The sequence below is a fragment of the Heterocephalus glaber genome, unplaced genomic scaffold, assembly GCF_053883595.1.
Source record: "Heterocephalus glaber isolate CG9 unplaced genomic scaffold, H.glaber_assembly_v1.0 deba00001472, whole genome shotgun sequence".
In the NCBI taxonomy this organism is placed as follows: domain Eukaryota; kingdom Metazoa; phylum Chordata; class Mammalia; order Rodentia; family Bathyergidae; genus Heterocephalus; species Heterocephalus glaber.
Window position 1 is genome coordinate 59,315,742 of NW_028258315.1, and position 16,279 is coordinate 59,332,020.

General features: G+C 38.7%; 1 protein-coding gene across 1 annotated transcript in view; it reads left to right on the forward strand.

The window, feature by feature from the left end:
* Window positions 1-16,279, forward strand: part of Itpr1 (inositol 1,4,5-trisphosphate receptor type 1) — a 336,388-nt gene that overhangs the window by 153,263 nt on the left and 166,846 nt on the right. The window contains exons 13-19 of the mRNA XM_087181363.1: window positions 1,494-1,648; window positions 7,705-7,804; window positions 8,849-9,009; window positions 9,651-9,792; window positions 11,306-11,464; window positions 13,794-13,966; window positions 15,507-15,626. Coding sequence (XP_087037489.1) covers window positions 1,494-1,648; window positions 7,705-7,804; window positions 8,849-9,009; window positions 9,651-9,792; window positions 11,306-11,464; window positions 13,794-13,966; window positions 15,507-15,626 — 1,010 coding nt within the window. The remainder of the gene's footprint in view (window positions 1-1,493; window positions 1,649-7,704; window positions 7,805-8,848; window positions 9,010-9,650; window positions 9,793-11,305; window positions 11,465-13,793; window positions 13,967-15,506; window positions 15,627-16,279) is intronic.

Here is a 16,279-nt window from a genome sequence, read left to right on the forward strand (position 1 = left end):
GTGGGGAGCACTTTGCAGGTAACCTTAGTTAGAAAAGAAGAGATGTTGCAAGTTCTTTCTCATTAGCTGAGGGTACAGGGGTCTTCTGTTACTGTCCAGCTAAGTTACTTAAAGCATAGAGGGAATAAAGGGTTGGGGATTTATCTAGGTAGAAGTATAATTAATTAGAGGAGAAAGTATGAGGGACGGCAGGAACAGAGACTCTGGATATCAAAAGAACTTTTTCACTTTAAAAAAAAATGGTTTTTTTTGAGACAGGGTTTCACTGTGATGCCCAGTATGGTCTTGAACTCCTGGGCTCAAGTGACGTTCCTGCCTCATCCTCCTGAGTAGCTGGGATGAGAGGTGTGCACCACCATGCCCAGCTGAAAGAACTGATTTTTTATTTTGAATAGAGGTAGAAGCTACTGATAAACTGATGATGCAAACTATTGCTTGTGCTTCTAGATCTCAGGCCCCAGGATGTTAAATTCTTTCATGATCGCTCCTTTGCCCTTGATTGGACTTCTTTTTCTTGATTCTTTTGTCTTCTTGGGGTAGTGTTCCTTCTGTTTGGAAAGGAACAGTGCTTCAGCCTGAGAAAAGCAAGGTAGGGATAAAGATAATGGGGTTCTCCTAGTAGATGCAGGTGGTTGTTGTAGGGTTGTTATACCTTAGAAATGATCCCATGTGTAGTTACCATGCTGAGAGAGAGAGTTTGTAAAGCTTATGAAAATAGGCACCCAGGCTAACCCTGCTCCTTAAATCTCGTTACTCATATGGGCTTTGGAGCTGAGAATCTTTTACAGTTTCTCTAGGAAGCTTTTGTTATTCATCAGCTTTCACTGCAAGAGATATTCTTCCATCTCATCCAAATCCTCATCTAGCAAGAGAGGCATTTTTTCACCTGTGTTGTCATTAGCAGGCCTCTTAATTAATTACACATTTTTTTTAGGGCTAGGCTGATTTCTTGATTTTATACACACACACACACACATATACATGCATACATATACACGCATACATACATTGGCTGTACTGGGATTGCTGCTTATGAGTTCTTGGGTCCAGGTTTATTGTATTTTATTTGTTCTCCTTGGAAGTAGCTGTATCATATTGTTGATAGACAACCATCACTCAGACTAACACAACTATATATAACCAATTCCACAGGATGTTTCTTCAGTCTACATCCCTCTCCCCCAACTACTGCAGATGGATATAGGCGTATGAAGGTCTTTATCACAGTTAGCTCTCTTTCCATGGACATCTCTTATTGTCACCCAGCATTGCTTAAACATTTTTATTGCAACATAAGGAAGTGTAGAGAGTAAATCTTTTTGGCTCAGGTGGCTGATGATCACCTTTTAATACTGATTTGAAATCTGTCCTTTTCTTGCCAACTGCTGACATTCACTGTTGTTCTTCCTTCGTTCCTGAGGATTGTGCGATGATTGTGGTGAGTGACGAATTTGGCATGCAGAATTCTTGACCTGGTGACTTTTCACCCTCAGGTGGACCCTGATCAGGATGCATCTCGAAGTAAGTTGCGAAATGCCCAAGAAAAGATGGTGTACTCCCTGGTCTCTGTGCCTGAGGGCAGTGACATCTCCTCCATCTTTGAGCTAGACCCCACCACCCTCCGTGGAGGTGACAGCCTTGTCCCAAGGTATGATTTCAAAATTGTTTATCCCAAGAGAATCAGGGCTGGTCTTTGTGGTCTCGTCCTGTTTGTTGGAATTCAAATCATCATTGCCTTTTTTTTAAGCTCTTATAAAAGATTTAATAAAGTGTTTGGACTGGCTGGTCAATATGGTATCTGAGTTTTGCATGGATTATCACTGATAAATACTTGATAGTTTGATTAAAAGTGCTGTACTGTATTTAGGTACACATAGCTGCTCAGTATTTCTCTGTTACTGTCCTCCTTTCCTTCTACAAATCCATAAAAACTTGGGTAATCCCTTGGTCAGTTAAATAAACAATTGAAAAGAAATTTGGAAAATGGCAAAAGTGAAATTCACTGTGTGCACAGTAAGTTTTCTTTAAAGTATTGAGAAGTTAGATCCATATTCTTTGGTTATTTTATTTAACTCTTGGTTTTGTTGTGTAGGAATGTATTTTTCAAGAATTAATTGGGGCAAAAGCTTATTCTTAAAGTCAACATTATTAATAATGGCTAATATTTATTGAGTGCCAAATATGTATCAGGCACAATAGTAAGTATGTAACTTGTATTATATAATTTTATCATTACAGAAAATCCTGTGAGATAATTATCCACTTTTTATAGGTAAATACATTGAGACTCAGAGTTTAAGCAACTTACCAAGGTCGGAACCAAAACCATAAGTGTCTAAGACTCATAGGGTTGCTTGGGCAATCCTGACTATTCTCCCACATAGTGTTGGCTGGCAGAAGTCTCACTGGCATTTGGAGATTTTACATAAGGCCCTTTTCACTGGGCATTCCTTTGTGTTTCACTATTTATATACACACTGCTACTCTCCTCCTCAGCCTGAGTGGGGCTGTGAAACTAATAACTGCAGCTTGGGTGCTCTTGGAATTTGAGGAGGACATTGTCTTGTGCTGGGTACTGTTCCTGTTCCTCTCGGTGATCAGGGTAAAGTGGTGCCCACATTACAAGGCAAGAAGGCCTTTCAGTCAGAGGATCAGTAATTCTTAAATTATGCTGGGTAGCTAACTGCTTGAGAATCTGAGGAAGGCAGAGACATTCTCCCAGAAAATCTCATATGTACACAGCTTTGGTTCTCTAAGTCTGGAACCCTGGTTTAAGTGCCTAAAGAAAAGAGTCTTACTGAGATGTAATTCATATTCCCTATAATTCATTGTATGTAAAGTGCTCAATTCAGTGGTTTTTAGTAGATTAGCAAAGTTGGGCAACTCTCACTACAGTCAATTTAAAAAGATTGTCACCAATACAAAGAGAAACACCATACCCGTTAGTGGTCACTCTCATTTCCCCACACCCTGCCACCAGCCCCAGAATAATGTACTTTCTGTCTCTGTGTATTGGCCTGTTCTGGACATTTCATATAAGTGGAATCACATGCATGATCTTTTGTGACTGGCTTCTTTGACTTAGTTTTGTTTTCAAAATTCTCCCATGTGATAGCATGTATCAGTACTTTATTCTTGCTTAATTTTTTTTTTTTTGAGAGTCTCCCTTTGTAGTTCAGGCTGGCTCTGAACTAACTATATAGACCAGGCTGGCCTTGAACTCTTGACAATCCTCCTCCCTCAGCCTCCTGAGTACTGGGTTTACATATGTCACTACGCCTGGCTTCTTGGTTTATTATTACACAATATTCCATTCTATGGATAATAGCATATTTTATTTAAGTATTTATTAATTGATGGCCATTTGAGTCTATTATAAATAATGTTGCTGTGAACATTTGAGGACATGATTTTGTGTGGACATATATTTTCTTTTTTCATTGCTGTCTACCTAGAAGTGGAATTGCTGGATCTTATAGTGATTCTGTGTTTAACCTTTTGAGAAACTGCTGGGTTGCTTCTCAAAGTAGGTGCACCATGTTAGATTCCCACCAGCAGCATATAAGAGTTCCAGGTTTTCTACTTCTCCTCACCACTTGTTGTCTATTTTTATCTGAGCCATCTAGTTAATGTGAAGTGGCAGTTGATTGAGGTTTTCATTTGCATTTCTCTGTCAGTTAATGATGATGATTAGATTTTCATGTGTTTATTGGCTGCATGTATATCTCTTTTGGAGAAATATCCACTCAGATTCTTTGTGATTTTTGCTTATTTTAAAAATTTACTTGTATTTTTATTGAGCTGTAAGTGTTCTTTTCTTTAGACATGAACATCTTGTCAGATACATGATTTGCAAATATTTTTTCCCATTTTTGTCTTTATTTGTTCTTAATGGTGTCTTTGGAAGCTCAAAGGCTTTTAATTTTGTAAAAGTTTAATTTTGCTATTTTTAAATTTGCTTATACTTTTCTTTTTATCATTGAGTTTCTTTTATTAGAGCATATTACTAATACAGGATAATGTGTTTTGTTTTGGTGTATTGGTACATGCATATGACATACTTTGATTATTTTCACTCCCCATAACCGTTCAGTCCCTTCCCACCCCTCTCTCTCAATCCTCTTCGTCATCTACCTTCAAATATCCTGTTGTCTTTCCTTTTTAAATTCCTTATAAGAGACATTTAACTTTCTGAGTCTTGCTTATTTCACTTAACATAGTGGGCTCGAGTTCCCACTCATTTTCCTATAAATGAATGATTTCATTCTTCATGGCTGAATATCTCATTATGTATATTTACCACATTTGCTTTATCCTTTCATCTGCTTTAGGTTTCTTACTTAATATTGCCTAATCCATACTTGCAAAAATTTATGGTCATGTTTTTTTCTAAGAGTTTTATGGTTTTCATTCTTTTTTTTTTTTGTACCAGAGATCGAACTCAGGACCTTGCGCTTGTGAGGCAGGAGGCAGAACCCCTGAGCTAAATCCCCAGCTCTACTTTTCATTCTTTATACTTACATCTTTGATTCATTTTGAAATCTTTCAAAATGGTTTGAGGTGGGGTGTATTCCTTTTGGGGGGGCCGGGAATTGAACTCTGGACCTTGCACTTACAAGGCAGGCAGCAGAACCCCTGGCCCATGTATTCCTAAATCCCTGGCCCATGTATTCCTTTTTAATAGATTTCTTTTCCCTTGACTGCCCTTTTATTACCTAGCTAGGTATAGGGCTGTGTGTGGAACCTAACTGCATTTCCATTTAAGTTTCCATTTGTTTGTCCTCAGTTCTGAAAGTTATTTTTTCTTAGGATCTCATGAAACAGGGGAATTACACCTTTATGTGTTAAGTGTTAAAATTTTGTAGGGTAGAAAAGAACAGAAACATGTGATTTAAAATACTGTCACTATTTCATCAGAACCTCCTTCATGAACCTTTTCTTTTGGAAAGGAAGCTGATTGACTCTAATGCGCAGTGGATTGGAAATCCCTCTGCTCCTGTGGGAGGGGAAAGTTCAAGTTTCTGAAGCAGCTGGCTGAGTGGCATTGGCTGGTTGTAGTCTCCTGCTTTTTCATTTTCTCCATTCATTACTGTTTCCTTGTTGGCAAACTTTTCTTGTGAACAGGTGTCCTGAGTTAGACTGATTCTAACTCAGGAACAAGGGAAGCCGTATGTTCAGCTGGTGGAAAAACTGCCTGGCATGGTCTATCAGTGTGTTTACTTAGGGTCTCAGGTATTCATTCTTGCTCTTGGCCACCAACCTCAGAGCCAGAAGGTAACAGGGCCATTTATGCATTGATTCTGAAAGATGACAAAAGACTTGAAGAGTAATACATTAATTTCTCTGCATCTTACAGTTGTACTCAGTTTCGCTTCTCTCTGAAATATTATGAGGAAAGGCATTTTTGGTGCTAGTTGCGGGTATAAAAGATTCTTTTGTGTCAAAGTAAGATGGATAATGGCCAATCCTAAATACACTAAACACGGGGCCAGGGATTTAGCTCAGTGGTTACACCACCTGCCTCGCAAGCGCAAGGATCCGAGTTCAATCCCCAGTACCAAAAAAAAAAAAATAATAAGGAAAGTGAATCCAAGTCATCAATCGAAATGCAAATGTTTTTGTTGTATATCTTGTTCATGTTGTTTAATTAATATTTATGCTAGTCAAAATATGTATCACTAGGTTTGCCCTTTTTGGGCCTTAATTATAATGTTCCACGAAATTACAGTGAAGGAAACAGAAGATGTACTGAGGGTATCTGCAGTTCTGGCCCTTCATGGTGAACTTAGTATGCCATTGTTCTAAATTACTCTTCTATGAATAGTTTCCATTTCCCCCTCTCTGCTCCTGTTCCATCAAAGTTTAAAGTCCTAGCCCTAGCCAAAACCTTTCCTGACTCTGAGTCCACCCTGATTGTCTCCCAACTCGGTGCTTCTTAATGCCTGTCTCCTGTTACAACTGATTGCTTGGTGTGCATTCACTCGTGACTCACTAATGGAACATAGGTTCTTTAAGTGCAAGAATCACATGATTATTTCTTCTACTTCTTCAGAAAAAAACAAAATTGAAAAACATTGTAAATATGATGCATGCACATTATAGAAATGAACAACAAAAACAAAAATACCCAAAACCTTGTGAGACTAAACCAGTAAATAAAAATTATACTCAATTCAACCATTCACAGTGAACTGCTTTTAAGATTTTGGTTTGGTAGTTTCACACAGGTCTCTAGGCACACAGAGATGACTGTCTAATTTATCATAAGTAGGACCATAAGCTATTTTAATTTTTTACCAAAATATGTTCTGTTCATGTTTCTAAGCAAATGATTATCCATTGTCAGCATTTTAAGTAATGGTACCATATTCTATTGTATGTGCTGTAGTTAAATAGTCCTTTACTGAAACATTAGACTGTTTATAGTTTTTAGTATTTTAAACTTTGCTTTGTTGAATATCTTTGTGCCACATTTTGCTCCTGTGCTATCATCTCTTAATAGGAAAATCTAAAACCGGGGTTGCTTGAGGAAAGGATAGATACACATTACATGATATAAAGTGCCAGACTCCTCTCCAGAGTCTTACCCGATTACCCTCTCTCCAGATCCCCAGTGGTGTCCAGGCCCTGGAGTGTAGCCACATGGTGGAGCATTCACAGGCCTACATAGCATTCACCAGGCCCTGAGTTAATCCCCAACTCGAAAACAAAACAACCAAAGCAAAATAAAACAAACAAAATACATGCTCAGGATAATTTATTTCCCTAATCTCTCATTGGTACTGGGTTTTGTTAGTCTTACAATCTTTGATGGAATAAAATGGCACTTTGTTTTAATTTATATAAATTTTATGCTAAGAAGATTGAATGTATGACTTATATGCATATTGGCCATTTATATTTCCTTATTAAGTTACTAGTTTTTGTTCTTTACCCATTTTCATTTCCATTATTCATACTTTTCTTATTTATTTGTTGGAGCGCACATGCGTGGATTAATAACCCTTTTATGCTATGTGTCACTCTTGTTTTCCCAGGCTGTTGTTTTTCTTTGAACTTTATTTATGATATACATTTATATATACAGAGATGCTATACCTGCTCTACAGAAGAATTTAAAATCTAAACTATAATAAAATTTATCTTTCTTTTAAAATTTAGTGATCTTACTGGGCGTGGTGGTGCACACTTGTAATCCCTGCACTTGGGAGGCTGAGGCAGGAAGATTGTCATGAGTTTGAGGCTAGCTTGGGCTACATAGTGAGTTCAAGGCCAGTGTGAACTGCATAGTGAGATTTTACTTGTTTTTAAGAAGTTTCTCTACCATACAATTAATGGTAGGAATTTATCATTTCATTTTTTGCTTTATTGACTCATTTGAAAATTTCAGTTTTTGTTTTCTTGCCCCAATAAGTACTTCTTTTTATGCTCAGCTTTTACTGTGATATTTATTCAGAGTATGCTTTGATATTTAGAAATAACAGCATATCACAATAAACTGAGAGTCATTATGAATTATTTTCTGTTGTAAATAAATCAGAAAGTGACTTGGACTAGAACCATTTACTCCTAGTTATATATTGTCCAGGGTATGTAGTAGAGAAACATTCTGGTATTCCTATTTTTACGGAATATCTTCTAGACCAACAACTGCAGAATAAACTTGAATATTGTTTTTCTTAAAGCCCTTCTTTTTCCCTTCAGGAACTCCTATGTACGACTCAGACACCTGTGCACTAATACCTGGGTTCACAGCACAAATATTCCCATTGACAAAGAAGAAGAAAAACCTGTGATGCTGAAAGTAAGCCCCTAAGCTTGGCTGTCTCTCCTCGGTCTCATGCTGTCTAATGAAAGGGGTACTTTGAGGACATACGGTGAAAATAGAACTGTGAAGTCCCTCCCTTCCTCTCCCCCCATAATAGTGGTCGTCCTCCTTGCCCTCCTCCTCCTCTTTCCTCTCTCCTTCTCTCTCTCTCTCTCTCCCCACCCTCCCCCGCCCCTCTTGCCAAGCTTGAATGTGAATAAACAGTTTTCTTCAAAGGACATGGGTGATGCAAGCATAGGCTTTTGAAATAACCACAACATTTTATTTTATTCCATGGCTTCTACCCTACTGCTTGAGCACTTACATGGTTTTGTATCTGTCTGAAGGATGATTTTGGCTAGGGGAATATTTGCTTGTGCCTTGAGGTACAGCAAGTATCTATTTGATTTTCCCCAATCTTTGTTATTTTTCTATGTATGTAAGTATATGTTTCTGGAAATCTCTCTAAGCCCCCTTTTATAAATCTCTCTCCCCTCCTTTCCTTCATGTCCGAAATCATAAAAACATAGGTTAGATTTTTCTTTTAAAAAATGAAGGATACTCTTACTGTGTGTGTGTGTGTGTGTGTGTGTGTGTGTGTGTGTGTGTGTGTGTTGATAGGACAGGTTATTGGATTTTTTCTTCTACTTTTATGGATGTTTTCAGGCTTATAGAAATGTTGAAGGAATGATACAATGTCTGTTTTTATAATACTTTCTGCTATAATCAATAATTACCATTTACCATATTTACTTTTTCTCTATTAATAAACATGTTCTTTGATTACAAGAATCTTATATGCTCTGTCAGACAAATTAAGCTATTGTCCTCTTTCCTATGTCACCAGTCCCCATAATACCAATTTCCAGAGATAACAATTGTTAGCAATTTTGGAGTACACACTTCTACAGGTTTTCCTATGTCTAGTTTATTTTAACTCCAAGTTTTTTGGATTTCTCAATGGCCTATACATGGAGTATTCAGTTAATGTCTTATTCTCCCAATCCAAGATTTTCCTGCAAAAACCACCTTGAATTTCAGATTGGCACCTCTCCTGTGAAGGAGGATAAGGAAGCCTTTGCCATAGTTCCTGTTTCTCCTGCTGAAGTTCGAGACCTGGACTTTGCCAATGATGCCAGCAAGGTGCTAGGCTCCATTGCTGGGAAGCTGGAGAAAGGCACCATCACCCAGAACGAGAGAAGGTGAGGCTTTGTGTGTGCAGGCCCAATGGTCCTTGTCTGCTGTGCATTTGGGTAGTGAGAGATTGGTGAATGAACAGTTGAGAGGGTAATAGTCTGAGCATTTATGAATGGCTTCATGTTTTGTTATTTATATATATATGGTGTAAGGGGATTGAACCCAGGGCCTTTGTACTGAGCTACATCTGCAGCTCTTTTTAAATATTTTAATTTTGAGACAGGACCTGGATGAGTCACTAAGTTGCCCAGGTTGAGCTTGAGCTTGCAATCTTCCTGCCTCAGCCTTCCAGAATGTTGGGATTATAGGCATGCACTACCACACCTGACTAGAAATACTTTTTGCATTCATTTTTTTGAGTCTCTTAAAGTTGTGATGATATCCCTTGCCCTGCCCTCTAACTTGATCCTGCATTTATTTTACTGAATATATCAGGGGTTTAAACTCTCCCTTGGTAACATTTAATGGCTATGGTCTCTGTTTCACTCTTTTTGTTAATTGGCCTTGGCTGTGGATTTTAAGGATATTAGAAAGAATGGGTCTTCTCCTGTTTGACTAGTTCAGAGGGCCTGCAGGCTTTTGAGGCGAAGCTTCCAGCCTGTTGAATATTAAGCACTATGTCTCTAATAGCCTCTTTCCTTCTAAGGTCGGTAACCAAGCTGCTAGAAGACTTGGTTTACTTTGTCACTGGTGGAACTAACTCTGGCCAAGACGTGCTTGAGGTGGTCTTTTCCAAGCCTAACAGAGAACGGCAGAAGCTGATGAGAGAACAGAACATTCTCAAGCAGGTCAGTGAGATGTGTTTGGTGAATGGCTTTGTAAGAAACTTGTGGGATCTCTTATCTTACAGAGAAGTGTGGATGATTCCCACTGGAAGACTTGTCAATTGATTTTTTAATGGAATTTATTTTCATAGCAGTTCTAAATTCACAGCAAAATTATGTGTCAAGTACAGAGAGTTCTCCTGTGACCCTCTTCCCTCACTGTCAGCATCCTGAACCAATGTGCAACATTTGTTAAAGTCCACAAACCTACATTGACATCATTTTCACCCAAAGAAACATACTAATTGCATAGCTCATAGATTCCCCATGGGATTTGGGCATCTGGGAATTTTTTTTTCCTATTAGAGTGTGACAAACAAAATGCATATTTCAACAAGGTTTTTAACTCCAAAAATAGATCATTTCCAGCTCTTTCATGGGTTGTCTAAGGTTAGAACCCTTGACTTATTGTCTATGCTCATTTCTACAATAGCAATTTTTTTTTTTTTTTTGGTACCGGGGATTGAACTTGGGACCTTGTGCTTATGAGGAAGGTGGTAGAACCACTGAGCTAAATCCCCAACCCTACAATAGCAATTCTTTTAGGGGCCAAAATAATGTGATTCAGTAGCAGGAATACTCATTGATCGTTTATGTAGGGCACTATATTTATGGAATTTAACTGCGTTTTTTTTTTTTAAATACCCTTGTGAGATAGGTGTTACTCTTTGCATTTTACTAGTGAGAAAACAGTTTACTTTGACCATGATTTGTACTCATGGGAAGTGTTAACCAAGACCAAGTTGATCTAGTTGAGTACAAGGATTACATTTATTTTATTTTTATTAGATTTGGCAATCCAGGATACACCAAAATCAAGTAGCCTAGAAAATGTGCTCTGAGATTTTACAAGATGGTGAATGTTTCTGTAGCTTTACACTGTAAGAGAGGTCGGTTGTTAAATGACTTTTTATTTGTCAAGAATTGTCATTGGTGCAGCAAATGTCAGTGTCTTGAAAAAAAGAGATTGGACGCAATCTTAGGAAGCAAGGAGGATGGTTTAACAAACTGTTACAAAGGTCAGTGAACTTTCTTCCAGAAGTTGTAGGTCTTACCAGTTCACAAGGCCAGCATGTACCTAGGGGGAATGTGCAGATGGCTCAGTTTGACAGTTCCACTTTCTGTGCCTGGAACCTGGTTTAATCAGGCCTCCCAACTCTGTTTTAAGTGCCTAGAACCAATGTTGCTCTGCTTTGACTTTCATCCCTGAAAGAGCTTGCAACCTAGAATCTGCTTATTTCAGGCTGTGCTCTTTACTGCTTTGATTTTAAAACTGCCCCATCAAATCTCTGAGGACGAGTTAAGTCCAAGTAGACCGAGTCAGTTAGTGCCCTGTCTCAGTGGAGGGACTAAATGCAAGTTTCAGGCTATTGACGTGCTTGGATGGAGAAACTTCCCCATGTAATCCATTTACTTCTAAGGTTGTATTCCTTTAAAAACACAAAATGATGGCGGTCTTCACTATTTTCATAAACAGATCTTCAAGTTACTACAGGCCCCATTCACAGACTGTGGAGATGGCCCAATGCTTCGCTTGGAGGAGCTGGGGGACCAGCGGCATGCTCCTTTCAGACACATCTGCAGGCTCTGCTACCGAGTTCTGAGGCACTCACAGCAAGACTACAGGAAGAACCAGGTAGGGAGGAAGAATGGATGGGAATTGTCAGTTGCCTCCTTGAAAGTTCATTCATGTGCTTTGCTCAGTAATTGTGCCACACATCTATTTAGTGGATAGAGACTAGTTTAGTGTTAAATATGTTCTTAGAAAGGAAACACAGATTGTTTGCAAGGCTGGGAAAGATATATATTACAGAACCCTTAAGAAAGATACTGGAGAAATATCATATGGTACCCCATGAACAATGTTGAAGTACCAGTTTTTTAAAAAGTAAGAAAGATACCAGGAATTTTTCTTCTGTAGTCACCTTTGAATGAGATTTCTATTTTTGGGCATGAGGTTTTTTTCAGTGAGATTGGAGTATTTTTGTGGTATATTCTTTTAAGGCTTAGGGGTGAAATGATTATGTGTACAGGTATTTATATTAAAAATATAGTGGAATCTTTTATTCTTGTCTCTTTTCATAACTTCTATCTTTGATAGTAACTTTTTGAAAACTTTAGTTCTGGCTCATATTTTGTGATATTTTGTCATTATCTCTGTATATTATGCATATTATATATGTGTAAATACACAATATGTATTCTCCCCATGAAATAAATGGTGCAATTCCTTTAGGGAGGTTTCAGACAACTTTTTAGATTTTAAGGAAACAAAATTGTGTTCCTCCATCATTGGTTCTAAACGAGGGTAATGTCTGGAGACTCTGTGGAGTGTTACACCTGCAGAGTCTTAGTGTTGTCTAGTGGGTAGAGGTCAGAGCTGTTCTGAAATATCCAGTGATGTTCAGGATACCTCTCTGTAAAAAAGATTTATCCCATAGAAAATGTTAATAGTGCTGAGATTAAGAAAACCTACACTGCATACAGCACTGTGGATTAAAAAAATATTGCTTATTATAACCTGGAATCCAGTCATTTCCTGTTAACTGTCTCTGTCTCCTGGTACAAAAGTCTTTTGTTTTTAAGGTTTCAACTTGCCCTCTCTAGTCTTTAAACTTTCCTGTGTAGTTAAAGGTTTTCATTGTGTTGCCAGAAAGACAGAATTAATCTTAAGTAAAGATTTAGAATATGACCATGTCAGCAACCTGTGGTTGCTTTAGATCGGGGATAGTGAACCTCTTAGAGATGTGAATGCCCAAACTGCAACCCAAACCCACTTATTTATCACAAAATGTCAACACTGCAATTAAACCTGAATGCTGAGGTTTTAGTGTAGAAAAAACAACTATTATACCACAGTTATCCATTGCTCAGCTGCTGGGGCAACTTGGCTTGCGTGCTGTCAGAATGCTGTGTGTGCTCACTGCAGCACACATGCCATGAGTTCACCACCACAGCTTTCAATCCACCTCCAGTGCATGAGTGCCCTTTGCGGCTACTGCCAGAGAGGAGCCCTTCTGCTTCTGTCTGCATTCATTGGATGAAGGTTTGTCAGGGCCTCTAGTGGGTGCTGGGATGTAATGCTGGTACATGAGGAAGCTAAGCCTGTCTCTCCTACTACTGCTGGATTGAACAGCTTAGCTGTTTATGGATTCTATGCCAGCTGGCAAAGGAGTATCCTCTGCAGGCTGATAAATTCCCATACATGCATCCTTACTAAGTTTCAGCTGAAAAGTGACCCATGTCCCCTATATTAATCCTGAATCATTCCTAGGATTTTGGAATTAGTGGAAAAAAATTAAAGCCAGTTTTAAGAGCTATTTGAATTTTGGGCAAGCAAACAGTCTTTCCAGGGCAGGGAAATATCTTTGACCAGAAACAAACAACTGTTCATAAGAGGCTTCCTTGAGTTCACAAATTATTTCTGTGGACTGTTAATGTCTGATCCCAAAAGAGGGAAAAGAAAGATGGAATCATATATCCTGTGACTGATTGGTTGGATTAGGTATTCCTATCTTTTTTCGACCGTCCGTTGATTTTAAAAAAGGAACTTTTACCCCAGGAAAGAAAACAAAATGGGGCAACATTGTTCCAAATGTCTAGATAGGCTTAATCTGTATTTATTCAACAGTGAATAGGAATGTGGCACAGTGAAGTTCTCTTGATTTAGTTATAGACTCAGAGCTGATGAAAACTTTTGACCTTTTGAAAAATAAGTCATTAGAATAAAATTTGTACTGTACACTTTTACATATCTTTACATAAATATCAAGGGTTTTGCCTGATGACATTTGTGTGGCAGGTTTAGTAAAATAAAGTTTGTGACAGAGTTTGCAACTGTTGTTCTAGGGTATAATTTGCCTGCTAAGTGGTAGTTCTGATCAGGAGTGTTGCTGCTTATTTTATTTTTGTCTTAACCATGCTGTCTTTACTTTTTTCCCGCTGACTTTTCCTTTCCTGAAAAGGAGTACATAGCAAAGCAGTTTGGCTTCATGCAGAAGCAAATTGGCTATGATGTGTTGGCTGAAGACACAATCACTGCCCTGCTCCACAATAATCGAAAACTCCTGGAAAAGCACATCACTGCGGCAGAAATTGACACATTTGTCAGTCTGGTGCGAAAGAACAGGGAGCCGAGGTGAGGCACCTGTCATTTACATTGGGGAGGACAATATCTGTGGACTCAGGATGCAGGAACTTAGCCGGTCATGGTGCTTCTTACTAGGCTCGCTTTCCTTGGGGTTGCCACTGGCAGGTTTTTTAAGGCAGGTCTCAGTGGCTTTGGGAGGCATGGTGGCAAGAATACAGTAACGGTATTGGATGAGATTCCAGGTAGAACCCTAGCTCTAATGCCTCTCCCCCAATACTGGGGATCGAACTCAGGACTTTGTGCTTCCCAGGCAGGTGCAGCGCCACTGAGCTAAATCCCAGCGCCCTAGCTCTAATGTTCATCATCTAATGACCATGGCTTTCTTCCTAAGCTTGAATTCCCTCATCTGCTAAATGGGTCATTATGAAATTTAAAGTAAATACTTCTGAAGTGCCTGGCACATAGGAGATACCCAGTAAATGACAATCACAGTTGGTCACTTGTTCATGTTTTAGCACCTCTTGAATATAGTTTAGAACACCCTTCCCCTAATCTGATCATGAGCTGTCTTTTGCAGATGTAGTTGTTACCTGAGTGTTTTATTATACATTGCTTTTTTATGTGTATGTTTATTGGATATTCAAACCAGAGCCTCATGCATGTTAGTCAAGGGCTGTAACAATGAGCTATATCCCAGCCTACTTTATTTCATTTTGAGGCAGAGTCTCACTAAGTTTTGCAGACTGACCTAGAAGTCACAGTCTTCCTCCCTCAGCCTTCTGAGGCGATTATACATTTGTACCACCAGTGACTGGCTCATTAGTAACATTCTGTTTTATTCACAGAGATCTGCGCACCTTCGCTACGTATCTCTTCTCTCTACCTGTCTCTTCCTTCTTCTCTTCTCCTTCTAATTGAGACCCACTTCACCTGAAATGAAGCAGTTCACAATATGGGTGTCATGAGTGATCCCACTGGAAAATCGATAGGGCTGCTATAAAAATAACTACTGCTAGCCATAAAAATGACCAGCATTTTATGGATCTTGCTCACATGCTAGGTAGTGAGCTAAGGAAGCACTTTACATGAGTTACCTCATTTAATCCTCAAGAGAATGCTTAGAAATTATGCTGGGTCTTTTTCTTTAGAAGAGAAAACTAAGGTATAGGGAGGTTAAGTAATTTCTCCAAATAACAGTCCACATCAGAACACAAATAATTAGCATTTCAAGGTTCCACCCTGCCCAGGCAGTCAGGATTCAGAGCCTGGCTCCAACCACACTGGCTGCCCCTGTTTGCACCATTTCTTCCTCCTGTGAATTTCTTTCTTGTCCTCTTCCTTCTCGTTTTTACCTTATCACTTTTTCACTGGCCAGAGTCTCTACCACCTTTACTCTTTTGCTTTTTGCTTTCATCCTCTCTCTGATGTCTGGGTCTCTAATGGTGCTATGGTCACTGGCACTGAAGCCTGCACCGTCCCTGACTTGTATGAGAGGAATGTGGGACCTATCTATGTTAGGAAGTCATGTTCTATAAACTGAGCCTCTGTTCTCTCAACAGAAAATGTTTTTGTTTCTGTTTCTGGATAGATTCTTAGATTACCTCTCCGACCTCTGTGTCTCTATGAACAAATCCATTCCAGTGACTCAGGAACTGATCTGTAAAGCTGTGCTGAATCCCACCAATGCCGACATCCTCATTGAGACCAAGTGAGTGGAGTTTGGGGATGTAAAATAAAAGACAAGAATGGGGTGTAGTTGGAAAATATGTGGTGCAGTAGATGACTGTCCTCATGAGCAGTAAAACCCAGCCCCTCATTTCTTTAGGTAGTATAAGTTCAGGTTGACTAGCATTTGATGTGTCTTGCAAGTCCTGCTTCACGGAGTGATTTTGATTTTTGTATGGACTTCTTACAGCAGGGCATCACTTAAACTTTATCCATTTAAAAATCATGTTAACTCACCAGAGAGGATTGGACACACCCTTAGATTAATTTTAAGAGTTGAAAAGTTTTGAAGTTCGATAATCAGTAAAAAATGTTCAAGGTATAATTAAGTCAATGCTAAGTCAGTATTGGGAATAGTTTTGAGTTATAATATTCAAAAAGTGTTCATGGGGGCACAGAAGTTGCAGTAATAGTCATAATTCATTTTTATTAAAGGAGCAATTTCCTGATAAACATAGTGCAGCAATATGGGCAGAGTTTAAAAGATTATGTTCCAAGCTAACATTGTGTTTGTTTCTTACACATAACTTAATTTGGGACTTCATGTAATTTTTCTCAACCTTGGCATTTTGACAATTGTGAGACTGAATAATTCTTCGTGGTGGGGAATTTTTTCATGTATGTTGCGAGATGTTT